The sequence below is a fragment of the Leptodactylus fuscus genome, chromosome 7 (genome assembly GCF_031893055.1).
Source record: "Leptodactylus fuscus isolate aLepFus1 chromosome 7, aLepFus1.hap2, whole genome shotgun sequence".
Classification (NCBI taxonomy): domain Eukaryota; kingdom Metazoa; phylum Chordata; class Amphibia; order Anura; family Leptodactylidae; genus Leptodactylus; species Leptodactylus fuscus.
This window is the reverse complement of record NC_134271.1, coordinates 119,155,923-119,183,675: the sequence shown is the minus strand read 5'-3', so window position 1 is coordinate 119,183,675 and position 27,753 is coordinate 119,155,923. Positions and strand designations below refer to the sequence as shown.

At 42.5% G+C, this 27,753-nt stretch overlaps 1 protein-coding gene across 1 annotated transcript; it reads right to left on the bottom strand.

Moving 5' to 3' along the window:
* Positions 1-678: 678 nt before the first annotated feature.
* FAM98B (family with sequence similarity 98 member B) lies at positions 679-22,501 on the bottom strand. Its single transcript, XM_075282934.1, has 8 exons — positions 22,365-22,501; positions 19,380-19,525; positions 18,271-18,402; positions 13,417-13,589; positions 12,340-12,414; positions 11,301-11,417; positions 8,413-8,580; positions 679-3,616 (listed from the first exon to the last, which is right to left on the bottom strand). Exons 1-8 carry the CDS (start codon positions 22,400-22,402, stop codon positions 3,350-3,352), a joined length of 1,116 nt encoding a protein of 371 aa, XP_075139035.1. The 5' UTR covers positions 22,403-22,501; the 3' UTR covers positions 679-3,349.
* Positions 22,502-27,753: the final 5,252 nt, after the last annotated feature.

Sequence of the window (27,753 nt, the reverse complement as noted above, 5' to 3'; positions counted from 1 at the left end):
CGTATCTATGGAAAAATTGCTAAGTATATATGTGTGTGCAGCATATTGTGTGAGTGTATTTATGAGGGTGTGCTGCACATAGAGTAAGTGTATATATGGATTTGTGCAGCTCATAGGAAAATTCTATACAAGGGTCCATTTCACGCGCTGAAATTCCTCAACAAACTCCTCAACATTTTCCTCCGTGTGAATGGACCCTTACAGTTTGTACAGCAGATAGAGTAATTGTATATTTGAGTGTGTGTACAGCAGACTGGATAAGTGTACTGTATACATAGGTGTGTGCTGTACATAGGTAACTGTATACATGAGTGTATGCTGCATGTGATGTAAGTGTATACAAGAGCGTGTACTGCACATAGAGTAACTGGATATATGAGTAATAAAGCACCAAACAAACGAGCACAACACATCAATTTCACTCACAATTTCAATTTATTGCTGTAAACTCACTGCTGATCAAAATATTAGATTTACACCCCCGACCCACAATATGGCACCACAAGGTCACGGTATTATCTTGGCATAGAAACAACCCACGGACATCACTAGGTCTGTTTACATTTGCTTAAACCCTTTCCTTTTCCAGACCTGCATAAACACAGGATGTGTTTCATAGTAAGTGATTCATATTCACATTTACTAATACACGGCTGCATTGTAAACAAAAGTCATCAGTCTTACAGACACGGCATTATCTGACACATATGGACGCTAGTCACACCTGCATCAAGTGGAATGCCACCACATGAGAGGAGAAGAGGTGGCTGCTCCGTCTGATATTACACTATTTTGGAAACGCAATGTAGCAGAGGTGAACTAAAGCATAACAATTACATTGAAATGAATGGAGACATGGTAGGAAATGTTTATTTACATTATTTTCTATCTGCACATTTATCAATGTGAATAAAACCTTATAGACATATAAAGTCATGTCATTTGCCATTGTTCCCCCAGCTTTCAACCTTTTGCTCTGCAAAAGGGTAAAACCTGCAGCATTAACAGACATGCTGTGGGTTTACAACTAATATTGCCAGGCATTTTGTGCTGTAGGTTTTTACTCGTAATTGTCAAATGTGGATGAGGTTTGTATAGCGTCATCTCCAATGCTGCTACCATAGATCTCAGGAGGTTAGTCACTGGCAAATTCACAGTGGCTAACCTGCTGTGATTTTCAACCATGTGGCCCTATAACATCTCCGAGTTATTACCAACATGATTATCAGTATTCCCAACGTGAACAACTCTGTGCCCCAAATCTACAGCTTGTGTTCATCCTGGTTCACACCACCTACCTCCATGCTTCTATAAGAGATGATCTCTGCATACAACCTGCATTAATGTCACCATCGCAGACGCATTATATACACACACACCATGAATCTTCCCTGCATAGGACTGTAGATAGAGTGATCTAGAAGCCTGGGATGGGGGGAGGAACCTTTTAAACCACCTGAGATCTAGTTTAGACAGGCCCCTCAATGAAAATGGATGCCCCATGGATACAAGACAGGTGGGAAAAAATTGACTGTTTTCCACAGTGATGTCAATTTAGTTTTATACGTTATTTTTATTATTTTTTTTTTAAGTAATGAATTTACAACTTATATTACTAAACCAGATCCTTATTGAAGCATAGCTAGATTATATTTTCCCTAATTGCAAAACCATCACTACAAACATACAGTGTTCTTAGTGTTCCTCAAGATCTATAAGGACAGTGGTATGAATAAGTAAAGGGGCTGGACTGGCACCAGTAGTAAATAATAGGACTCACCATATAAGATTGCCCTAAGGGCAAATTCACATGCAGTAGGTTATACATTTAATTCCATTTATCTGAATGGAGATATGTCTGCAGCATGTACAAGGATTACTGCAAACCACATTCAATTGAATGAGACCGATACAGAGACGTCTGCAATGATGGTATCTGTCCCATAGCTGACTGAATATTCCTCTATGAAGCCAGCACTGGAGTCAGTTCACACACAAATTTGTTGCAGAAATTTGTGTGTGAATTGGCTGGAACACTGGCTTTAAATCTGCATATTTGGTCAGCCATATTTCTGAACACTATGCTGGGACCCGGAATCCTATAGTCTTCTATGATGCGAGAGGTTTCTGCCTCCCATGGGACTATTGTTCTGTAGTGTAATCAGGTTTTCAGTATGGGTCTGTGGTCCTGAGGGGCTTCTCAAACCATAGAGGACTACGATGTTTGGAGTCCGGGGTCCCGTCCAGTGGTTGGTCTGGGGATCACGGTTGGTAACTGGTCTGTATTACATGGACCGAATACACCTAATAATGTATTACGCAGCAGGTGAAGCTACATTCTTCATCAGCAGAGATGTTATGGACCATCGATTGTACGGCAGGAGTTATCAGAACAATTACACTGACATTTGGTTCCACTTCCCAGGTGCACCGGACTGGTAACCGTATTACACAGTCATACATAATTTTACTGTAGGACTTCCTTCTTGGTTCCTGGATAGAAATGATATGGCTACACCTGCACGTTGTCCATGTGATGTCACTAAGGTGAGGTGAAGCATTGTAGTCATGTGACGGAGAGATAGACATAAAAAAAAGAAGACCCAAAATGGTTTCCAAGAGTAGTGTAAAAAAACAGAACCCCCTACCCCCATGATCTGAAGAACAGAGGAGGCATTGGGGAATAACAACAATACAATTTTAAGGGTCTTGGCGCTGTCTGTATAGCCCATTTATTTATTGGAGGGGTCCCAAAAAAAATCAAGCACAATACAAGTGAATTTCTGACACATATTATGGCTGCAAATCTCGGCCCAACTACGAATCAGATCACCGGACCCAACAGCAGCATAAGGATTTATTATCTCATTTCGGACTTGCATGAAATTTTTAAAAGCAATATATACAATATCCCTTTAAAAATGCATTTAAACATGTCATGCCATGGATTATGGGGGGTGGGTGGGGGAATACATTTACATTCTAAAACCTTCATGTTGCAAACACTGTAATATGACAATATACAGTGACATATAAAATCTATATAAAAGTTATTGCAGGTCTCAGCCAAGGCCGACAGCAACTATGAGCAGGAATGCAATCTACTATAGGATCAGAATTCATATTTAGTGTCCTGTCTCCCACACAATATTATTAACTTCAATAACGTCTCCATGATCTCTTAGGTTACGAACATAGAAAAAATAAATAAATTGTGGTGCAAAAATGAGGACCGATAGCTGCTCCATGAATAGTTCATTCAGAGAGGTCTTCATAGGTGTAGAAATTGTTTTTCAGGAAGCTTCCCACGTTTTGGAAGACTTTGTGCACCTCTATAAAATACATCCGTTCAATATCTCCTGTAATTCCCTCTTCCTCCATAACCTCCATCGCCATATCCTCCTCGACCCTGGTAACCTCCTCGTCCGCCTCTATTAAAATCCCTTGCACCTGCATTATATCCTCCTCTACCATAACCACCTCCTCCTCGTCCGCCTCCTCTCCAGCCTCCTCTTCCTCCGTCGTCCTGTCTTTTCTGCCATGGTGGCATTTCTGGAGGTGGCGGATCGATCTCTGATGGCCTTCCTCCCCGATCTGGCACCCTGCCCATCAGAATCTAAATGTAGAAAGAACAAAACATCAAAAAGTCGTACATCATATGGAACATGAAACACTAAAAATGTCTTAAAGGGATCCTATAAATACCTTTTTTTCTGACTAACACGTAGGAATAGCCTTAAGAAAGGCTATTCTTCTCCTACCTTTAGAAGTCTCCTCTGCACCGCTGTTGGGTACAAATCCGGGTTTTCTTCTGTATGCAAATGAGTTCTCTCGCAGCACTGGGGGCGTCCTCAATGCTGCGAGAGAACTCTCCAGCGACGCCTTTATCTTCTTCTGTAACGCCCTCTCCCTGTGTCTTCTTCCGTCCTGGGTTTCAATATTCTAGGCCTCAGGCAGAGCCGACTGCGCATGCCTGCGGCCACAAGAAAATGGCCACTTACTCAGTAAGCTGTGTAAGTGGCCATTTTCTTGTGGCCGATTGCACAGCTTGCTAAGTAAGCAGCCATTTTCTTGTGGCCGCTTACTGAGTAAGTGGCCATTTACTTGTGGCCTCAGGCATGCGCAGTTGGTTCTGCCCGAGGCCTAGAAGATTGAAACCCAGGACGGAAACAGACACAGGGAGAGGACATCCCTGAAGAAGATAGAGGCGGCGCTGGAGAGTTCTCTTGCAACATTGGGGACGCCCCCAGTGCTGCGAGAGAAGTCATTTGCATATCGAAGAAAACCTGGTTTTCTACCGAACAGCAGTGTGGAGAAGACATCTGAAGGTAGGAGAAGAATAGCCTTTTTTAAGGCTATTCCTATGTGTTAGTCAGAAAAAGAGGTATCCAATGATAGGATCCCTTTAAGGAGAGTCGGTCACCAAGATCAAGCACATTAAACCTGCAACAGTTACACAGGCCAGGCTCACCAAATTTTAAAGCCTTTTCCCCCCATGAAAATGTGTTCATGGGGGGGAAAAGTCTGGAGTCTGGAGCACTGAGGGCGGTTCCATTGCTCCAAACTGCTGCCAGACACTGAAGCAAATGTAAGAACAGAGGGCTAGGCGAGATTTTAGTCTAGATCCTTGGTCCTGGCACTCAAAGAGCTGAGGGTGGAAGAAAGGCATATTAGCATTGTGCGGCATGGCAGGTTGGAGCAATGGAGCTCCTATGAAATAAGTTTACAACTAATGTTTATTATAATAGACTCCCTTGAAGGGGTTAAATTTCATACTAGTACTGTAAAACAGTATAAAAATGGAAATAACAGAGAAAAATCCTTTTTTATGAAGTGGTGTATTGTTACCAGGGAAAACTTCACGCTGGCTCGGAGTTCAGTACAATAAGTACAGCGCTCTCAGTTTCCTTGGTGTCCTATTAAGAAGAAGCGCAGCGCTGCGGTGCCAGCAACAATTGGCGATACACGTCTGCTCAGAATGAATATATAGCATATGGCAGAGTCACGTCACGCACAGAAAACAGGACTGGAAATCAGAGCTTGACAAATCTTAGCCGCTAGGTCGCCATGGTGACTGAAAAGCGAGGCCTGGTGACTAAGTCTTCTGCCCAGCCGCCTTGTGAGTCTCTCAATGTTCTGTCTCGGTAAGAAACATTATACAAAAAAACAAAGACGTGTCCTCCGACATGTCGGGTTTTTCTGTCTGCTTGAAAAGTCGGACATCTTTACATGCGGACAGTGAAGGAAGGGCACGGAGTGCAAAAGAACGCACCCGATGCCCATTTAAATAAATGACAAGTGTCACGGACACAGCTAGTGTCCGCTCCTAATGTCCGTGCCAGATTTTGAACGGACACTACCTGTCGGACACAGACGGTAGTGTGAATGCCCCCTAAGCTATATACTGATCTGCTCCTTCTCTTTGGCACACTGCTTGCAGATTGCACTTTACTTTCAGTGACAGTTTCTCTTTAACCCTTTCACTGCCGATCACGTAGCTCTACGTCCTCCCAGGGTGTCACTTGCATAGCCGAGGACGTAGAGGTACGTGCTTAACTTCTGATGTCCATATCTCAGGACTCGTTTGGCCTATGAAGATAATTTTAGATTCATTTTAAAGATGAGAATCTCATCTTTAAAATGACACCAAGATCTTCATGTTAACCCTTACTGTGCCAAAGCGATTCACTGTTGAATACGCTATTGGGGGATTTAGATCTCATTGAAGATCTCAATTCCCGACAGCGTTTTTAATAGCAATTCGCTAAAAATCTGTAAGGGCTATTATGAAGATCTTGGTGTCATTTTAAAGATGAGATTCTCATCTTTAAAATGAATCCAAAATTATCTTCATAGGCCAAACGAGTCCTGAGATACAGGACTTTAAATTGTTCCCCCCCCCCTCCTGTCTCGGGAAGCATTAGTGAGACAGGAAGGGGAGAAGGACTTGCAGCTGCAGCAGCTTGCACGGAGACACAGAGATAGAGAAACATTTTCTCTAATCTTTGTGGACAACCTCTGTGTGACCCTAGGAGGAGGGAGGAGGAGGGATTTAGTCCCTATTTCCCCCCTCCTGTCAATCAGATAGCATACTGATTTGCTGTCTGATTGTCACATACAGGTATAATATAATTCCCCCTGAGCTTTACTAGTGGGGTATTCTTATGTTATACCTCCTGAACATAACCAGGAAGGTTATTGGCGCTGTGACCCAGACATTTACTATTGTCCAGGTCGCAGCGCCAAAAAAAAGTCGCACCAAACACTTACACAACACATACAAAGTCATGAATAAAGTTTACATTTCACCCAATCCCTGTCCATATCTGAGCTTTCTAGAGTAAAATACGCCTCAAGCGATATCCGTTACATGCTAAAATAATAGTAAAAACTAGTATCACTAGAGATGAACGTATAGATTGCTAAAATTTTTATAGGGGGATGGAAAATAATATTTTTATGTAAAGTCCTATTTAATTTGCATGCACAAAATGGAATGGCGCATTTCTGCGATTTTGGCGTTTCTCTAACACCCGCCCCTGTAAATATATACATGTGTGGTATGTATGAACTCCTCACATATTGCAGTTTTTTGGAAAGTACATTTTGTTTGCAGAAAGGGATTGCTTGAGCTGCACTTTAGTGTCAAATTTGAATTTTTGTGCAATTTTTGCTTGCAATCTCTGTTTGCCGCAACATTGCATGAAGGTGGTTGTATATATGAACTATTAAATTGTGTTTTTATATACGGTATGCTGTTCAATCTCAAAAAAGTTAGATTTTGGTATCACAGTCACAGTTTGGTAGGTGCAGTATAGCTTTATAACATATTGGTGAACAACAGTAAAATCCTGCCTATCTTCTGTATTAGGGTTTTTGGGAGTCCGAGCTCTTGTTGTAGTTGATGTTTGCGGTACATATAGTATATTTACACATTGTATACACCTTAACTTATTATTTTAGATGTATTTTGTATATGAATCTGAGATTGAACATGAGTATTAGGTGCAAATATGTGTTTTAGTGCATTTTTTTAAAAAAAAATGTTTTGTGTTTGTCACTAAGTTGCATGAAGGTGGATGTGGCGATGACCCATTGAGATATATGTAATCTTCAGGTTGTCTACTTTCAAAAAATATATAGGGTTTAGGGGTTCACTTGCTTTTCATGGTGTGTAATCCCTACATTTTATAGGATGATACATTTTTAGCATTTCCAGCTTCAAAGCAGATTTTTGTTCCTTCCAGTTCTATCAATTTTCTGAAGACATGTGCATACGGGTGCAGGCCATAGTGATATGTATGAACTCTGCACATGTTGAATTCTTATTTTTAGGAGGTTTGGTGCATATAATTTATTGTTTGGTTTCCACTTTTAACAGCTAATATAAATTTATTTGCATTTTTTCATAAAACATTCACTTTAAATCAAAATTGCATGAAGGTGCCTGCTCGTATACAGTACCAAGTTGCATTGAGACAATGCTGCAGGTGTCTACTTTAAGAAAATATATAGGTATGGGGGGGGGGTTGGATGCTTTTTTAATGTTGCAATTTAGCTTTGATTTATCCATCTCAAAACTGTGAAAATTGCTCTGGCTACTGGAGGTGCAAAATTTCCAGAGACCCTTGGCAATGAAAAGGTTAAAGCTGGTTTCACATGACTGAGTCTTGGATGTTTCTACGCTGGATTTACTGAACATGCTGGTAAATAGATAACTATAATGTTAGCACTCTATGATGGTAAGAGTCCCAGCCTTCCTGTAAAATACCATCCCATACTATCATCATTACAGGTAATATCTCAGGGGGAGGCAGGGATTAACTATAAGGATAACGATAATGCTAGGAGTCTGTCTCCCTGTATAGTGATCAGACCTAGAAATACAGCATAGAAACTGTTTCGCAGCCAGAACTTGGTCATGTCAAACCAGAATATGGGAGCAGTATTATATTTATATATAAATTGGGTTAGCACATCCTATTTAAAGAGGACATGTCACGTACTCTGACATTGGCGGTATTTTATACTGCCAGAAAGATGAAAGTGCACTGTCACCTTTGCCGGTAGCTTTGCAATGATGCAGACTATACTAAATCTTTTCCCACAAATCTGACGTCTCAGCTGTCCCTGCTCTATAACATGCTGCATGCAGACAGGACGGCATCTTTCATGAAACAAGTCCCCTTTTGTCTATGGCTTCCTCAGTAGATCACCTGTATATTGACATATTCCCCCCAGCAGCATGGCAAGGGAAAAATGTCCAGCCATGGCTAGTGTGCAGGAGGGGCCCCTAGCTCCTGAATAGCGGCACCTTGCACACATAAGCATTTCTTCTACATTATCTTGGGTAAGAACTATATAAGCCAACAGTGTCCTTGGCACCATTACAAAACATCCTAGTTTATTTACCTTATTGACAGGGCACACCATCTTCTCTCGAACTGACCCGCTGCTAGTACGCACTATTCTGGAAAGATCCTTTCTTGCAGCCAAGAGATGCGACACCGTGATTTCTGATTTTGGTGACAGCGAGTAACGGATTGGCTGGTAAGCTTTAGCAATTTCATCCATTTTTACCTAAAAACAGATGAAATATTTGGACATGAACATATCAATCACATTATATATCAGCTCTAGTTCACGTTATTAGAGTAGTGATCAAAACAGGATTATGGCCTTGTGAATGTGGCTTTAAATAGGTTTTGTATTCTAGTTTGATGGCACTTTGATAAAAGGATTAATTACACATACACACCAGCTCTTTGACAATATGCTGGTGTTATCATGCAGTGTACATCAAGTCTTTATAGTGTATTACAGATAGCTATATTCATTAGTTCTTGTTATGTGTCCTAATTATGGAAATGCTGCCCTCAGGTGGCCCTTTAGTGTCACTGCATGTAACAGAACACACCCATTATTTTATTTCCTCTTGTTTACAGGGTTCCAATATCTTCCATAGTATTGTACACTTCATAGATTTACTTATCGGTCCCCGTCCCCACCCATGTTTTCTAGAGCCAATTTCATAGGTACTGAATTGCTTTTTGTAGTGTGGGAGGAAACCAAAGAAACCTCAATAGTATAAGGAGGGAGCAGAGTTCAGACAGCACCTAACATGATCAGATTTGATCTCAGGATCCCTGTATACATCATTATGCCATGAAGTTGCAATACTATGAACGGACATATCTTTCTTTGTTATAAGTGTTGAGAGGAGGGGGGGGGGGAATTTAGATATCTTAAAAGGTAGAAGCATAACGTGAAACTAATCTGTATAACACAGAGCTTTAGGCGCCATCAAGCTTCAGGGCTCAGCAAAACCATCTTTGTACCCTACTTAAAGGGATATTCCGAATTATAGCCTTTTCCACCACTGGACAGGCAATAAACGCAAGATAGCTAAGGGTCTGATGACTGGGACACCCACCAAAACACAATGCACAGCTTTCTTAACCCCTTAAGGACCAGGCCATTTTTTGGTTTCGCATTTTCGTTTTTCCCTCCTCACATTTCAAGAGCCATAACTTTTTCATTTTTCAGTTCACAGAGTCACATGATGGCTTATTGTTTGCGGGACAAATTGTACTTTGTAATGGCACCATTCAATATGCTGTGCAATGTACTGGGAAGCTGGAAAAAAATTCAGAATGAGGTGCAATTGGAGAAAAAATGCATTTGCGCCATTTTCTTATGGGTTTAATTTTTACAGCGTTCACTGTTTGGTACAAATGACATGTTACCTGTGTTCTACGTGTCAGTACGAACGCGGTGATACCAAATTTATATAGTATTTGAAATGTTTTGATACTTTTAAAAAAATGATAAACTTTGCAAAATAGAAAAAAAAATTTGTGTCATCATGTTCTAACACCTGTAACTTTTTCATATTTCCATGTATGGAGCTGGTTGTGGTGTCTTTTTATGCGGGACAAGATGACGTTTCTATTGATACCATTTGGGGAAAGATCCGATGGTTTGATCACTTTTTATTCAATTTTTTATAGGAGGCAAAGTGTTGAAAAAAACGCTTTTTGGCTGTTTTTATTTTTTTTGCCGCTACGTTGTTCGCAGTACGGGATAAATGTTTTAATATTCTAATAGTTCGGGCATTTTGGAGCGCGGGGATACCTAATATGTTTATGTTTAATGTTCTTTAATTACTTTTATAGCTGATCTAGGGAAAGGGGGGTGATTTGAACTTTTATATTTTTTTTATTTTTTTAATACTTTTAAAAACTTTTTTTTTCTTCTGTTACATTTATGATCAGACCCCTTAGGTACCTTGAAACCTAGGGAGTCTGATCGCTCATACTATTCACTGCAATACTACAGTACTGCAGTGAATAGCAGAATCCCAGCACTTCTATTAGAGGCTGCCTCTGGCATCGTCTAATAGATCTAGTGCAGAGACAAGCCTGGAAGCCTTCAATAGGCTTCCGGCTGTCATAGCAACCGATCACCGCCCTCATGTGACGTTCAGGAGGGCGGCGATCGGGGAAACATGGCGGCGCCCGTGCCGCCTGCGCTGTTTACACGCTGCGGTCGCGTTTGACCACAGTGTGTAAAGGGTTAACAGCAGCGATCGGCTCGGGCACCGACCGCTGCTGTTATTGGCAGGTCCTGGCTGTATTATACAGCCGGCATCTGCCGTGTATGGAGCGAGCTCAGCGTGTGAGCTCGCTCCATACATCCCCATGCGACCCATGACGTACAGTTACGTCAAGGGTCGCTAAGGGGTTAAATGAAATGAGAGGGTGTATATGCTTGACTACCACTTCATTACTCCTTCTATCTGGTAAAAAATGGGAGGAGAGGGATCCTTTAATCTATTGGTTTTGGGGGTCCCAATAGTCAGACCCCAACTAACTGGCATTTACAATATATCTAGTGGATAGATAAAAATTGCTTTAGAAAAGAATACCCCTTTAAGTACAGCTCTATGGGAAAGCTTGGACTTCTTTAAAGCAGAACTCCAACAGTTTTCAGTATAGTATTGCCTGTAGTAGTTAGAGTTTTCTCCCCCATACCTTCCGCTAGTACAGGTAAAGTATGGCCTGAAAGTAATTTTTCTGAACAAGTCTGTGTGAACCTCAGTATCATTCTCTCAGACTTGTATAGAGAAAGTGACTTATGGTCCAAGCAGCAGAGGATGCGTGAATCAGTATAGTCAGTCTACTGATCACATGGCCCAATCTGAGCAGACTGTGACATGTAATATACAAGGATGCACAATTCTGTTTCCTTCCTTTCAGATACATCTAACATTACAGTCCAGCTGTGATTATTATACTCACCTTAGCTCTGTCAGACCAACCAAATGACTGCACGGTTACATCCAAACGTTTTATTAACATTCTGCGCCGACACTCATATTCTTTACAGAGAGCTTCATTTATTTTCTCCAGATGATCCTAAGATATAAGGAAAAATAAACGACAATTTATGTGCCATTTTAATTTTCAGTTCAATACACGCAGATCCATAGGTGTGTAAGGGTATCATTATTAGGAAACGTGTTAATCATTATTCCTGAAGACAATGGTCTTGACACCAGCTCTCTGGCTCCATACACGTGTGTGTGTGTGTGTGTGTGTGTGTGTGTGTGTGTGTGTGTGTGTGTGTGTGTGTGTGTGTGAAGACTCCGAACCTGTTCTCAATAACAATGTGGGTCCTTATCCCCTGTGCTACTTATAGTGGGTACATGTTGTTCTTGGGACAACTCCTTTAGATCTTCATATCTGTATGTATAAATGCCTTTTGTAGATGTAAACAATACAAGTGTATAGTACTTTATTCTTACTTAGCATGTCTAGGATTTCAAATGGAGGGTTTTTCCTTGTATGAATAAATCAGAACAAATTCATGGTTCACTCCACTGAATTCCATGTTCTCCACACTAAATGACAGGGCAGAATCTAAGGTTTCCCCAAGGCAGCGGGCCTGTGGTAAGGGTGGCATCAATAACTTTTATAGATTGGTCAGGCAGAGATGCTGAGTGAGGAAGGTGGAAAGATGATGAACTCTGTTTTCTTCATATAGGGTATGAGAAAACTGGAGGACTCTGGGTAGCAGAGAGGTAATGCCTTGGCTAGAAAATGTCATCACCGTAACAATGATATTGAAAGTCATTAGATTCTACAATCCAGCCCAGGGTAAATGATAGCAAATAATAGGGCCATCTACAAAGAGAGGGTGCAATGAGGAGCGGATGTGTGCCTGTGAGACAGTAAATGTATTGTTGGCGAGATAGGAAGAGATCTAGGAGAGGGCCACGTCCATGATGCCAAGGGATCGAAGCCAACAAATGTACATAATATTTTTCAGCTTTCTCACCAGTTGTTGTGCATTCAGGTTCACAATGAGCAGTGCCTGGTCAATGCTTGCAGCCTTAGGCAAAAGTTCAGTAACCTGCAAAGAATGAAAACATTTAGATTCAAAGTATACAAATCTAATGCTTTGGATGTATGATGCTACATATAGATGTACTTTATCAGGTTTTTGGGTTAAAATAAATAAATAAATAAATAAGTTCATGGATTTGTCCTTTATTATTTATTATGTGTGGTATTGCAGCTCCGCTCCATTGTAGGTAGTTACATTGAGCTGTAATATCACATGCAACCTATGAACAAGAATGGCGCTGTTTGTGGAAGAAAGTACCCATGTTTTACCAATTCTGAACAGCGTTTTCAATACAAACATAACCCAACAGATCCATAGTGATAAATATCACTGCAAAGAATAAAGGTGGGTTTCAACTATAGTAAGCAATCTGACCAAGTCTCAATTTTAGAAATTATCTTTGAATGCATAAAAGCTGGAATCTGATTGGTTGCTACAGTAAAATATGTCACTCTTTGTTTGTTCACATAAAGCTCTAAGTATCCCAAAGCGATAAAATCTTATGTTTTTCCCATAAGTATTACCAAACTGTCTCGCAGTCTACAGCACCTAACCGAAGGGACAACATTCACTCAACAACATGAAAACTATACATGCAGTACATTACACTACAGCTGTCATGCCTCTACATAGCCCCAGTCTAAAAATCTGGTGAAGAGATGTAAAATAGGGTCAGCATGAGACTGTCACCATGTGCATGACATAAGGCAATTAGATAATGAGCGAATTTACAGTTGTAACCACAAACATGGACGTGTGGAAAACATGAGGCTGTCGACAGCGATACCAGAACGTATGGTCTGTTCAAAGTTACACAAGGCAGAGAAGGTGAATGATGGAATGAGGTCTTCTAATAGAATAATAAAATTTGAAATAATTTATATATATATATATATATATATATATATATATATATATATATATATATATATATATATAACTTGCTATGGTATCGTGAAGACTGAATCCTAGTTAACAGAGCCGGATACATGTAATGTAAGGCCTTACCTTTTCCTCAATGGTTTTTAACATAGAGGCAATGTTTGAAGATGACTGTTCAGGAAGCCGAAGAGCTTCACAGATGGTCTTGACTTCCTTGTACACTTCATCACCTGCATGAAAGTTGTTCTGTTTGTTGTTTTGTAGAATTTGCAAGGCTTGGAGCTCAGAGCCTAAAAATACTAGAGGAAATAAGAAGGAACATGTGAGGCTAGGCGAGAAAAACAGTAGAAAATACAGCATGTTGTAAATTGTCTGAAAAAGAAGTCTGGGAAATGAAGAACTTGTAGCCAATAAAGTAAATAGCACAACAGGATGAATGCAGTCATGGACTCTCCTAGCAACAGCAGTATTTGTCACATAGACCAACAAGTTTTACCACATGGTATCCTGTAGCTGCACTGTCTCTTACTATCTTAGCCATTGGCTTCCTGCAGACCTCTCCTCCACCTCCACCACACGCCATCCATATCAGTCCCTCTCTTCTTCCTTCTCCCATGTACAGCTCTCACACACTTTTCACACTCTGTAATCATCCCTTTATTTCTTTTAGCAGTGACACTAAACATAAGCGCCCACATAAATCCCTGAACCACCTTCTGTCTCTGTCCATTCTGCTCCTCCTCGCTGCTGGGGACATCTCTCCTAACCCCGGCCTTCCTTCCTTCACTAACTCTTCTCCCTGCACACATAGAAGGCCTACAAACCTCATCAATATTTACCGTGTTCCTTCCCCTCATCTCTCCCCTGTCTCTTTTAGCTGCTCTCTCTGGAACGCCTGCTCAGTGTGTAACAAACTAGAATACATTAATGACTTATTCCTTAGCAAATCCCTTGGCCTGCTCGCCCTTACTGAGACTTGGATCCAGCAGTCAGATACGGCCTCCCCTGCTGCTCTGTGTCATGGTGGCCTACAATTCGCACACACCTCTAGGCCTGATAACAGGCAGGGTGGTGGGGTAGGCTTACTCCTGTCACCGCAGTGCATTTTTCAGTCCATTCCCCCGGTCCCCTCACTCACATTCTCCTCATTTGAAGTCCATGCTATCAGACTTTTCCGCCCACTCTCCTTACGTGTAGCCGTGATCTACCGCCCACCTGGCTCACCCTACCAATTTTTGGACCACTTTGCTTCTTGGCTTCCCCACTTTTTATCCAGTGACATTCCTACCCTCATCATGGGTGACTTTAACATCCCTATTGACACCCCTCACTCCCCGGCTGCCTCACAGTTTCTCTCATTAACCACTTCTCTTGGTCTCTCACAATGTTCTTCTTCTGCTACACATGTAGATGGAAACACGATTGATCTTGTCTTCCATCGACTCCTCACAGTTTCTACATTTTCTAACTCTTCTCTGCCGCTCTCTGATCATAACCTTCTGTCTCTCACCATCAGTGCCCTCTCCCCTTCACAAGATACCCCTACCCATCACACATATAGGAACTTGCGTGCTATTGACACCCAGCACCTCTCAGATACTCTACAGTCCTCTCTGTCCCCCATCTCCTCAATCTCCTGTCCAAATCTGGCCACCAGTCACTATAATGAAACCCTTAAAAATGCATTGGATGAGGTTGCTCCCCCCTCCACTCGTAAAGTCCCACATAGGAGGCAGCAGCCCTGGCACACGCCACAGACACGATTTCTTCAGCGCTGCTCTAGGTGTGCCGAACGTCTCTGGAGAAAATCACGTTCACCTGCAGATTTCCTCCACTTCAAGTTCATGCTTAAAACATATAATTCTGCCCTTCACCTCGCCAAACAAGACTATTTCACCACCCTCATCTCTTCTCTCTCCAGCAACCCTAAAAGGCTTTTTGAAACCTTTTACTCCTTACTCACACCCAAGGTACAGACACCATTCACAGACCTTAGTGCTGATGACCTGGCCACGTATTTCCATGCTAAAATTGATAAGATCCGTCAGGAAATTACTGCCCAAGCCCCAGGTGGCATTGATCCCACCACCTACCATAGCAATGATCCCCTCACCAATTGCACCTCAGACTGTCTATTCTCATCTTTTGAACCTGTTACAGAAGAGGAAGTCTCCCAGCTACTTTCTTCATCTCGCCCTACAACCTGTAGTAGTGACCCCTTCCCCTCACATCTTCTCCAATCTCTGTCGCCTGCTGTCACCACTCACCTTACTAAAATATTTAACCTCTCTCTCTCTTCTGGAATCTTCCCATCCTCCTTCAAGCATGCTGTTATAACTCCGCTATTGAAAAAACCCTCCTTGGACCCGTCCTGTGCTGCTAACTATCGACCCGTCTCTAACCTCCCCTGCATCTCTAAACTCTTGGAACGCCTGGTCTATTCTCATTTAATCCGCTATCTCTCTGCTAACTCTCTTCTTGACCCCTTACAATCTGGTTTCCGCGCTCTGCACTCTACTGAAACGGCTCTCACAAAAGTCTCCAATGATCTCCTAATGGATAAATCCAATGGTGACTTCTCTCTTCTTATTCTTCTGGACCTCTCTGCAGCTTTTGACACTGTTGACCATCATCTCCTCCTCACTATGCTCCGCTCAGTCGGCCTCAATGACACTGCGCTCTCCTGGTTCTCCTCTTATCTCTCAGACCACACTTTCAGCGTATCATTTGCGGGCTCTGTTTCCTCCCCTCTTTCCCTTGCTGTCGGGGTTCCTCAGGGCTCAGTCCTAGGCCCCCTGCTCTTTTCTCTCTACACAGCCCCCATTGGACAAACCATCGCCAGATTTGGCTTCAGGTACCATCTTTATGCTGACGACACCCAATTATACACATCTTCCCGTGACATCACCCCTGTACTCATACAGAACACCAGTGACTGTCTTTCTGCTGTCTCTAATATCATGTCCTCGCTCTATCTGAAACTAAATCTCTCTAAGACTGAACTACTACTGTTTCCACCATCTAATAGATCTGTCCCTGATATATCCATTGCAGTCTCAGGCCTTACTATAACTCCTAGGCAGCAGGCCCGCTGCCTCGGGGTCATGTTTGACGCAGACCTTTCTTTCACCCCTCATATTGAATCACTCGCACGTTCATGTCACCTCCACCTCAAAAATATCTCCAGAATACGTCCTTTCCTTACCAGAGATACACTAAAGACACTTATTGTCTCTCTGATTCATTCTCGCCTTGACTACTGTAACTCCTTACTAATCGGTCTTCCCCTCACTAAACTCTCCCCTCTACAATCTATTCTGAATGCAGCGGCCAGGCTCATCTACCAGGCTAGACGCTGCAGCGATGCCTCTGGTCTGTGCCAGTCGCTACATTGGCTGCCTATTCAATATAGAATAAAATATAAAGTTATCACCCTCATCCACAAGGCTCTCCATAATACCGCACCTCCCTAAATTTCCTCCCTCATCTCTGTCTACCGCCCAACCCGTGTTCTCCGCTCACTCAATGACCTAACACTTACACCCTCTATTATCAGAACCTCCCTCGCTCGTATACAAGACTTCTCCCGAGCTGCACCACTTCTCTGGAATGCTCTACCCCGGACAATCAGATTAACTCCCAATTTCTACAGTTTCAAACGCAAACTAAAGACGCATTTTTTCAGACCGGCCTATCACAATTCCTAATGCAAACCCTTCTTGATGCCTTTTCAGCCTAACATATTTGTCCATGCTCTATCCACATGTTAAAGGACACTACTAGTGACGGCCCATAAAGCTTTGTTTGTGTAATGGCTGCAACCTCTATTACATATTGTCTGAACACTGTATAAGCAATGCCGCCCCTCCTACCTCTTGTGTCATCCTCTCTACCTCATAGATTGTAAGCTCTTGTGAGCAGGGCCCTCAGTCCCATTGTGTGAAATGACGTTCTTTGTTTTGTATCTGTCTGTATCTGAACCCTAGCGGAATATGTTGGCGCTATATAAATAAAATTTATTATTATTATAGACCTTAAAGAGGACCTTTCATGTTCTCAGAGATGTTTAGTATTATATACCGCTAGAAAGCCAACACCATGCTGAATTACTAACGTACTGTCAGCTTTCCCAGAATTCACCCCGATGCGGGAGATATTGGTGCCGTTAGTTTAGGCACCGATATCTCCCCACTGTCAGATGGGTGGGCCCTACAACTCCACCCATTGATGGGCAGTGAGGAACACTCCCTCTGACAGTACAAGGCTAAGGAAGGGGGCATTCCTAACAGTCCAGCAATGACACTAGGCTGTAAGGCTTGTCCTAAAAGTGGGGAGATACTGGTGCTGAAACTAATGGCATCAATATCTCTAGTACTGGGCAGAATACCGTGAAAGCCGACAGTGCGCTGAATTCAGAGCACAGTCGGATTACTAAGTGTTGATGTCATATCTTTGATGACATGATAGGTCCTCTTAAATAATGCATACATTGATCCCTGTGTAAATTTTATAGTGTGACCAAAATTAAGAATTTACTGTATTAACCGCCAACAAGCTAGAGCACTGCAATATGGAATTCAAATGTCTAATATAACAGGACTATAGCTAACACTACTGCTCCAAAGATAGAATCTGCAGATTTTCTAACATTAAATATAGGAACAAGAATTTAGGGGCAGATTTACTAACCCTGTCTCTAATACTTAGACTTTGACATGCCCCTGACGAAGCACTGGGCAAAACGCGTGTTAGAGGGCGGTGCTTGTGGTCTGTAAGTTTTTCTCCTCTATTTCGTCTATGATATTGTGTATTTCCCTGTTAGTATGTCATTACAGTGTGGAAGAAAACCGAGGGAGACCTCAGACAGGATTGGAAAATCTGTTCTAATGTGCTTTCTGAAGTGGGCGATCATTTTTTTGGCTCAGCTAGTAGTTCAAAGTAAAGTCTTGACCATGTGCATTTTTGTAATCCAGTACTCACACAGTAGTTTCAGACAGTCCTCCTTTTTCTTTAACCTATCCTTAATGTCTCCAGAAACCAGGGTAGGATAAGGGCAGGACAGCTCCTTCAAGAATCCACTTATTTCCAGTTGAACACTTTCTACATCACCACCTAGAAAAACAGTTGGATAGTTACTTACAATAGCATCCTTTTTAGTGAATCCAATGAAGATGTTTTCTGGGTCTATAGGATTATTGACCTATCCTTTGAATAGGTCATCAATGGATAATAGTCAGGGGTCTGACATCCGAGAACACCATAGATCAACTGTTCAAAGAGACCACAGCATTTGGACAAGCACAGCACTGTATATCGGCAGTAAGGTTGGGCAATTAATCACATCTGTTATTTCAGTTCGGTTATTGCAAGGTTCTACCTGCAGTTTCGTTCGGACTGAAAGTGGATGAACCGGAACTGCATTTATACTCTGGCGACTCTCCTCTCCTGGGAATCGGTGCGGCGCTTCTGCCAGACGTCAGGGACTGCTGAGGTCTGGGATTAGGTCTCAGTGGTCATGCATCACGACAACACATGATGCTGAGGCACAATCACCAACGGTCCCTGACTTGAGCTCCAAAACCCAGACACCAGTGAGTTGAATCGGAGACAAGGAGAGGTGAGTAACACTTTTTTCGTTTGATCACCTCCCGGAGCCTCTGGGACTGAACACTTCTGAATGAAACAGTCAGGCAAACCTCACCAGACAAAGCTCGCACGGTCTGCCCAACAAATAGTCATATTGAAAAAAGGGTGTGGTTTAAAAGAGGCGTGACCTAAATAATTGTCAATAATTGTAATCGAGGTAAAATGCCCGATTAACAGCAATTTTAACGTGTTTGGTATTGTAGCTCAGCCCTAGTCACCTTTATGGTATGTTCACACAGTCTTTTGGAGCTGATATTGAGGCAGAGTCTATTGAGAAGCATTCTGTCCTAGTTAGCTTCCATTTCTGTATCCAGGGCCGAGTATGGCACAAAAATTGCAGCAAAAAAAAAAAAAAAAAGGGGGGAAGAGGTTGTGTGCTAGTGACTGGGAGGGGGGGAGACAAGGGATTTTTTTGAGGGATGGTTGGTCAGGTTGTCACTTACCTTCAGAACTCACACTTTCTTCTAAATTACCCAATAATTTAATCTGAGAAGTGAGCCATTTCAAGACCTCAAAGTATTCTGGAGATGATAAACCACTTTCTAGGGCTGGACCCAAAGTGTTCTCCTCCAACAAGGGACCCTGGTACCTAGATAAGTTTCAGGAGAGAACATAAAGATAAGTATTAAACAAGGCTTTTTAAATGTATTTTTGCAAATATTTTCATTGTAGAACTGTATTTACTTTGCTACAGATTGTTATAGGGAGTCTACCAGCATCAAATTATTGACTGTACATTGTATAACGGCTTCTACATTTTCCAAATATGCCTTTCGTATTCTGCATTGCAGCTCCAATATCATGAAAATCAATTTAATTCTTCCCTAAATTAGCTGAGAAGCCTAAAGCCAAGGGGTGTTTTACTTCTTCAGCTGGGGAGTTTCTCTTTGCTCTTGATAATTGCCAACCATCTCCCACTGTCTGCCGTTAGGGGCAGTTATCTAGAACAGAGAGCAAAGCCCTGACAGGAGAAGAAACGCCCCTCAAGCCCTTTTCAACTGGTTTGCATAAGAACACCACACTAATCTTCATGGCAATGGAGCTGAAATGCTGAATAAGAAATACATCTTTAGAAAGTCTAGAAGCAGCCCTACAAGGTACTGTCATTAGCATGATAACCATATGCTCCCTTTAAACACAAGGGGGTGTTTTATTAAGACTGGCGCATCATACACTAGTCTCAAAGGCGTTGTCCTGGCAAAAATGGACAACCCTTTTAAAGTTTAAATAAGCTGGGGGCAGTAAAAAATAAAATAAAAAAATGCATACAGTATGCATGCTCCAGTGTCCTCCCATCTCATCTGCTCCTGCGGCGTGTTCTGGTGTTGTGCGGAAGCCGCTGATTGGCCTTAGTGGTTACATGACCACTGAGGCTAATCAGCGAAGGGCCTGAATGTCACCACTTGTGATATCACGGGACCTCTTCCTGAGGTCAGCTGAGGCCACTGATTGGCCTTAGCAGTCATGTGACCACTGAGACCAATCAGCAGCTTCAGGACAATGCCGGAAGAGACCCAGGAGAGTAAACAAACCAGGACAATCCATTTAAAATTGTGAACACTGGGGCAGACGTGTCTGAGTTATTAAAACGCTCCAGTCTTCTAACTTCTAGGCCTCACGCAGGCCGACTGCGCATGCCCGCAACCACAAAAAAAATGGCCGCCTACACAGTATTGTAAGCGGCCACTTTCTTGTGGCCGGCGGGCATGCGCAGTCAGCTTGCCCTAGGCCGAAGGCCTAGAAGTTAGAAGACACCACCGAAAGAAGACGCGGTGAAGACCTCGTTGCAGAATAGGATGGAGGCGGTGCTGCAGAGTTCTCTCGCAGCATTGGGGACGCCCCCAGTGCTGTTTGAGCGCTGGGGCCCGACCACAGTGCTGCGAGAGAGCTCATTTACATACCAAAAAAACCCAGGATTGCAGGCGAACGGCAGCACGAAGAAGACAAGGATAGGTAGGAGACGAATAGCCTTTCTTAAGGCTATTCTGACATGTTAAGGAGAAAAAAAAATGTGTTTCAAAGATAGGATCCCTTTAAGTATATACGGTAGCTATTTTTACTCTAAAGGGAGTCTGTCTCGAGAACCCAGCCCTGTGTTACCCTTCATTGACATCTGCGTTCGGTATTCCGTTTGGGGAGTTAGCATGTGGACCCCCCAAATGGAATACCGTACACAACTGCAAGCGGTGTGCAGTGAAAGCACACTGACCCCATAGACTATAATGGGGTCTGTGTGCTTGCCGCGCAAACAAACCATGTGGGCAGGAAAGTAGATTGTGAACTACTTTCCTGTCTGCACGATCCCTGCGGAGATCTGACGGCCAGCACACGGACCCCATTATAATCTATGGGGTCCATGTGCTTTCACTGGCACACTGCTTGCACTTGCATTCAGTATTCCGTCCAGGGGGGTCTTCATGCGGACTCTCCCAGACAGAATACCAACGCAGATGTGAATAAGGCTTTAATATCCTACATAGATTAGGGTCACCTGAATCAAATGGTGTTTTTTTTCCCCCATTTGAATCAGTGCCTGCATTGCTGAGATATTGCTGGTTTTGCAATGCCCCCGTTGCTCACAACAGCAATATCTCGGTCATGAAGGCACAGACTTACACAGGGAAAACAAGATTTGATTCAGATGACCCTAAATCAGTTTATACGATAGATTCTGGTGACCTCTTTAAGCCTATCCAGGGTTGAAGCACCACTTTAAAGGATACTCTAACCATACACATTTATCTACTGGATAAGTGATGATGAACAGTGGGAATAGGCAACTCCAGCCCCCAATCCCCCTCACCCATCTGACTTTGGTAATGTGAGGCTGGAATACCTCTTTAGGCTAAGACCCAACGTTGCGGAAACACAGCTAGTTGCAAATTTTGCTGCAGTTTTTTGAGCCAAAGTCAAGATTGTCTGTAAAAGGAATGGGTAAGATATAGGAAGCTTCTTATACTGCTCCCTTTCGCTCAATCCACCCCAGGCTTTGGCTCAAAAAAAATAATAAAAAATAAAAACCACAGCAAACGTGGGCCTTTAGCCTAAATGAGATAGTTTATTATGGTCAATCTGGAGCTGTTGAGGGTGTCCTGATCAGATCTCCTGCAGCGCCACCACAAGTGAAAAAAAGAATTACACAGATATCAGTGAAGTGAATAGGCTGTGCATGTAATACAGCGAACTGTAAGTGATGCTCTGCTTATATCTGAGGATCCTGAACATGAGACCCCCCCCTATAATGATCCTGCCTTATAGGAACATGAACCCCTATTGTGAACTTCCCCTATAGGGTATTCTGCATCACACTGGGGTAAGTGCAGGGCACAGTATTTGGGATATGGAGTCAGTCCATGTGCTATCAGGAGCATACAGTGTGCACATGCCACATGGCTCCCCCAGCTCGGCCTGTTATACACGACACTTACCCCAGAGCCTCTAATGTATCCAGTAAGTCCGCCTCCATCACTTCTCCACGCAAATAATCCCACAATTTGGGGTCAATGCTGTACAAAGCACCGGCTGTAGTCAGGAGTACGTTTTCCGACGGCTTCCGGTGCAGCGAAACAACTGGTCCGTGCGGAAACATAACTTCCGGTGTATGATGAGCGACTGCCGTACAGTGAAGCGGCAATGTATTGGTGTGGAGTCGGCGTATTCAGAGCCATTTACCTGCATAGTGAGGAGGAGGAGGACATAATCCTCCCGTAGTCATCGGGTCAAGGATGTCATGTCTGAACCGTATAGGGAAGAAGCGGGCCGCTCAGTCACAGCCAATCAGATTCATTCTTTCATTTCTCCATAGCAGGTTACAGCATGGAAGAGGTGACGTGATTGGTGGGTTTGCATTTCATAATGTAGGACTATTGTAATACCATATATATATATATATATATATATATATATATATATATATATATATATATATATATATATATATTAGAAATTCATATGTACAGCTGGACTGGAACATGAACCTCTCCTAATCTGGGAGAACCCTTCACAGGGCTTGACCTTTGGCACAGTTCCAAACATCCACACCCCATAGAATAATACTAGAATCCAGATTGTTATTGGTTAAAGGGAGCCTATCACTCAGACATGATTTTTTCTAAGTACCACGTTACAATAGCCTTAAGAAAAGCTATTCGTCTCCTACCTTTCATCGTCTTCTCTGCGCCGCCGTTCGCCTACAATCCCAGTTCTTGTCGGTATGCTAATGAGCTCTCTTGCAGCACTGGCGGTGGGCCCCAGCGCTCAGACTGCACTGGGGGTGGCCCCAATGCTGCGAGAGAACTCTCTCCAGCGCTGCCTCCTCTTCTTCAGCAGCGTCATCTTCAGCCTCTTCTTCCGGCGGTGGCTTGTTACTTCTAAGGCCTTGGGCAGAGCGAACTGCACATGCCCACAGGCCACGAGAAAATGGCCACTTGCACAGTATTGGAAGTGGCCATTTTCTCGTGGCCTGTGGGCATGCGCTGTCCGCTCTGCCCAAGGTCCGAGGCCTTAGAAGTAACAAGCTGCTGGAGAGAGTTCTCTCGCAGCATTGGGGACACCCCCAGTGCTGTCTGAGCGCTGGGGCCGCCCCCAGTATTGCGAGAGAGCTCATTAGCTTACCGACAAAAACCAGGATTGTAGGTGAACGGCGCGGAGAAGACGATGAAAGGTAGGAGGCGAATAGCCTTTCTTAAGGCTATTCCGACGTGGTACTTTGGTACTTAGAAAAAATCATGTCTGAGTGATAGGATCCCTTTAATTAAAAGAAATAATTGCACCATTTTTATTTTTGCCATTTAGTGATCACTTTAAATATATTTAGCCGATACCAAATATATATAATTTATCCTTTAATAATTATAAACAAATAAAATATTGCTTCTTGGGTAGTCCATTATTCTACCATACTATAGCTCACACATCATATATCTTCAAAATTAACATGGCCTTTTACAGCAGCGATCCCCAAAGCTTTTTGCACTATAGACCTGGGAGCCATGTGACATCAGCCAACACACACATACATACATACATAGCAGATATATGAGTATATAATATACACACATATAGCTGCTATTATGTGTCTTATGTGTGTATTGCATGTCTTACTTCCTTCCTCAGGTCTACATGGACTGGGTTACGCTATAGATGAGGACAGATCAGGGCTATGGGGTGTGCAGCAAGTATGCACCACCCAGCCTGTACTTCCTGCTTTGCTTACACCCGCATGGACATAGCAAACCCGTCAAGATCAGGATGAGGACTTTCAGATCAAGCTTCTCCCCTCTTGCAAATCAAATCAATTTGCTGAAGACAATTTCTAAAAATTACTGGCATTTGATATATATAGCAGAAATTATAGGGGTTGTCCCATCTCAAGGATCTATACTGCTAGCTTATGTGGATTTATAAGACTTTTCCTAAATTCATTGCTTCAGCAAAACTGCTTTGTTTGACAACTAGCTGAGATTATTCACTTCATTGTTTACACTGTGTTTCCATAACCAAGGACCTGGGGATGATCTTATATCTCTTCCAAGGACAAGTGACCTAGCTCCCTGTTCTCAGGAGGGGAGGGGGAGCTGAGTGCTCGGAGCAGCTTGTATTTCTGAGCTGTTTATCTCCCTCTTTCAGTTATCAGTTCTGCTAATTGAATTTTGCTGATGGGGCTGAGACAGCGGGTCTGTTACCTCTGTATGTAACACAGACCTAAAACTTAGTTTACTGCAAGCTGACTCTTGGTCCTGTAGCATGTAAGTTTGGGATTCTCATCACCTATGGAATCCAGCTCTGCTTCATATTGTGCATCTTCCAGTGATACTGTACTAATTTATTTAAAACCATCTCTCATTACTCACTGCAAACATCTACTGCTATGAAGAGAGATAGCGGAGCTGGCTTTGTCTGGGAGACAGCAAGTGAAACCCCGCCCACCAATTTACCGAGAAAACCTGGAAGTGAAGAGAGCACAAAGCCTGCAACTTGGTGAACAGGCGAGTTGGGAATAACCCTTTAAATCCTGGTATCCATTTCCAGGCAGTAATAATGGCTGGACCTGTGATTTACCAGTGACAAACCTACCTGGACCAAAATCAACCTAATATTTGTCATCAACCCAGTGGATAGTTCATAAATGTTTCTTGCTGGATTAACCCTTTAATTCAAGTTAAGTTGTAAATAAGTGGAGTGAAAGACCAGATAGATTCGATGAGTTGTGATGCACCTTGAATAGTTATTAGTTGAACGGGAAAATTCTTGGACTACACTTTCATGTATCACTGACTACAATTATAAATGTGAGGTTCTTAGCGCACAGTTTTGTCAATTGTGCGAGCCCATCTGCCACGTCACGGCGACCTCATTCAGATGGGTCCCTACACTAAGACTTTACTTCTATACTAAATGCCTTTCCCCGCTATAGACAAGACCCCAGTGATGAGGTTCTTGATCAAGACTCCACTGTAACAGTAAGTTAATAAAAAGTTTCTCTCCTCCCCTATATATAAAGTGTTAGTGTAGGGACCCATCGTAAGAAGGCCACTAAGTGGTTGATGGGGTCAAAACTATCATATAAAATCTATAAATAAAACTTGATTCAGCAAACATTAAAAGGGTTGTTAATACCCACAGTCCTTGGCAGCAGCTCTATGGGTCTGTATTTAAGTCAATGGGCTGTTGGTGCCAGGTGACTGCTGCAGCCAAACATAGTCCTTTCCTTGTTGCATCAGTCATGTGGCGTTTGCAAAGAGGTCACCACTGAGCCCTGTGATTGGCTGCACCAGTCACCGAGCACAAATGGGACGTCATTGGTGATGCCAGCCAAGGACTTGTATATAGACCAATGGAGCTGCTGAAAAGCACTACCCTTTTTACTTAGCATTGAACATAATACAATACATACAATTGAACTGAATTACATTGCAAATGTTAACAGTCATTTTAGGGCTTTGCAATTACATAAATTCATTTAACTATCTATCTATATATATAAGTATTGAACATGTCACCAATTTTCTAAGTTAATATATTTCTAAGGGCTGGTTCACACGGGGCAAAATGGACAGGATTTTGATGTGGAATCCGCGTCAAAATCCTGCCACCTCCCATTGAAATCAATAAGAGCCGGTCATTTCCTTTTTCCACGAACGGAAAAAAAAAAAGCGAGCTGCCCTTTCTTCAGGTGGATTCCGTGGTTGATTCAGCCGCAGCGTCCGCCTCACGACACTAACCTCAGGACTAGGCCCATTCATTTGGGCCTGATCCGAAGCGGAAAGCCGCGACGGAATGTGTTCACGCAGAACCCCTTGTGAACTAGCCCTAAAGGAGCTATTGACATGAAATTCTCACCAAATGTCGGTAACTGCCTATCCAATCCACACATGCAAAGAAATCAAACCATAGATGTCCATAAAGTAAGCTATGTGTAATAATAATACATGACAGGGGAAAACTATTGAACATATAAAGAAAGAGAGGTGCAAAAAGCCATGGAAAATCATGACACCAGTCAGTAATTAGAAAAATGAAGAAGAATGGCGAAACATGATATCAGTTAGTTCAACTGATGGTCTATAAAAAGGGGTATCATTATTAAGAAGCCACACGAGAAACATCTCATGAGGGGTGACCTGTCTCAAGACCTTTGCAAACTTATTGTTGCAAAACATACTGATGGCATTGGTTACAGAAGTATTTCTAAGCTACTGAAGGTTCCAGTGAGCAATGTTAGAACCATAATCTGGAAGAGGACAGAACGTCATTTCACCATAAACCAGCACCCGTGAAGCTAGTCCTTCCTCCAAATAGTGTTGTGTGTCACATAAAACAATCACAATCAGGTTGTCACCACAGGGTTTCAGACAGAGGAGTGAAAAGAATTATCCAAAGTTATCCAAGAGCCAAGGACCATCTCTGGAGAGCTACAGAAAGACTTGGAATTAACAGGTGCTATTATTCCTAAGGAAACAATAAGTAATGCCCTCCACCTCCATGGCCTTTATACACACTCACCATGCAAAACCCCATTGCTGCAAAAAACATGATCAAGAACATTTAAAGTTTGCTAAACAACATTTAGACAAACGTGTCAAATACTCCCAAAACACCACACCAATTGTGAAGTCTGGAGGTGGGAACATCATGGTACGGGTCTGGTTTTCATCATACAACACTGGCAAAATTTCTTGTAATTGAAGGAAGGATGAAAGTGCAAATATATCGAGACATTCATGATAAAAATTGCTGCTGACTATCAGGATGATAAAGATAAAATGAGGGTGAACATTCCTGCAAGACCATAATCCCAAACACATAACCAAAGAAACTCTCAATTATAAAGCTGCTAGAATGGCCCAGCCAATCCCCTGACCTGAATCCTATGGAAAATCTATGGAAGGAACTAAAGCTCAAGGTTCATAGAAAGAGTCCACCGAAACTTCAGGGTATAAAGGGTGTTTGTGTGAAAGAGTGGGCCAAAGTCACACCACACCTGAGCAATACATATGGCTAGTTTCTCCATACAGGAGGCGACTTAGAGCTGTCATCACCAACAAAGGTTTGTACCAAGAATTTCAGTAGGCTTGTTCAATACTTTTTCCCTTTGTCATTTCTCATTATTACACATAACTTAATTTATGAACATCCACATATTGTATATACAGAGACTTGTTATATAAGAGTAATATATATATATATATATATATATATATATATATATACAGAAACCTCCCCACAAAACCTTTTTTTTTTTAGAAGACCACCCCTTCATCTAGACCAGTTTTCCTGTGACAGAATTTCAGTTCTGCCATCTACTGTGTACTATAT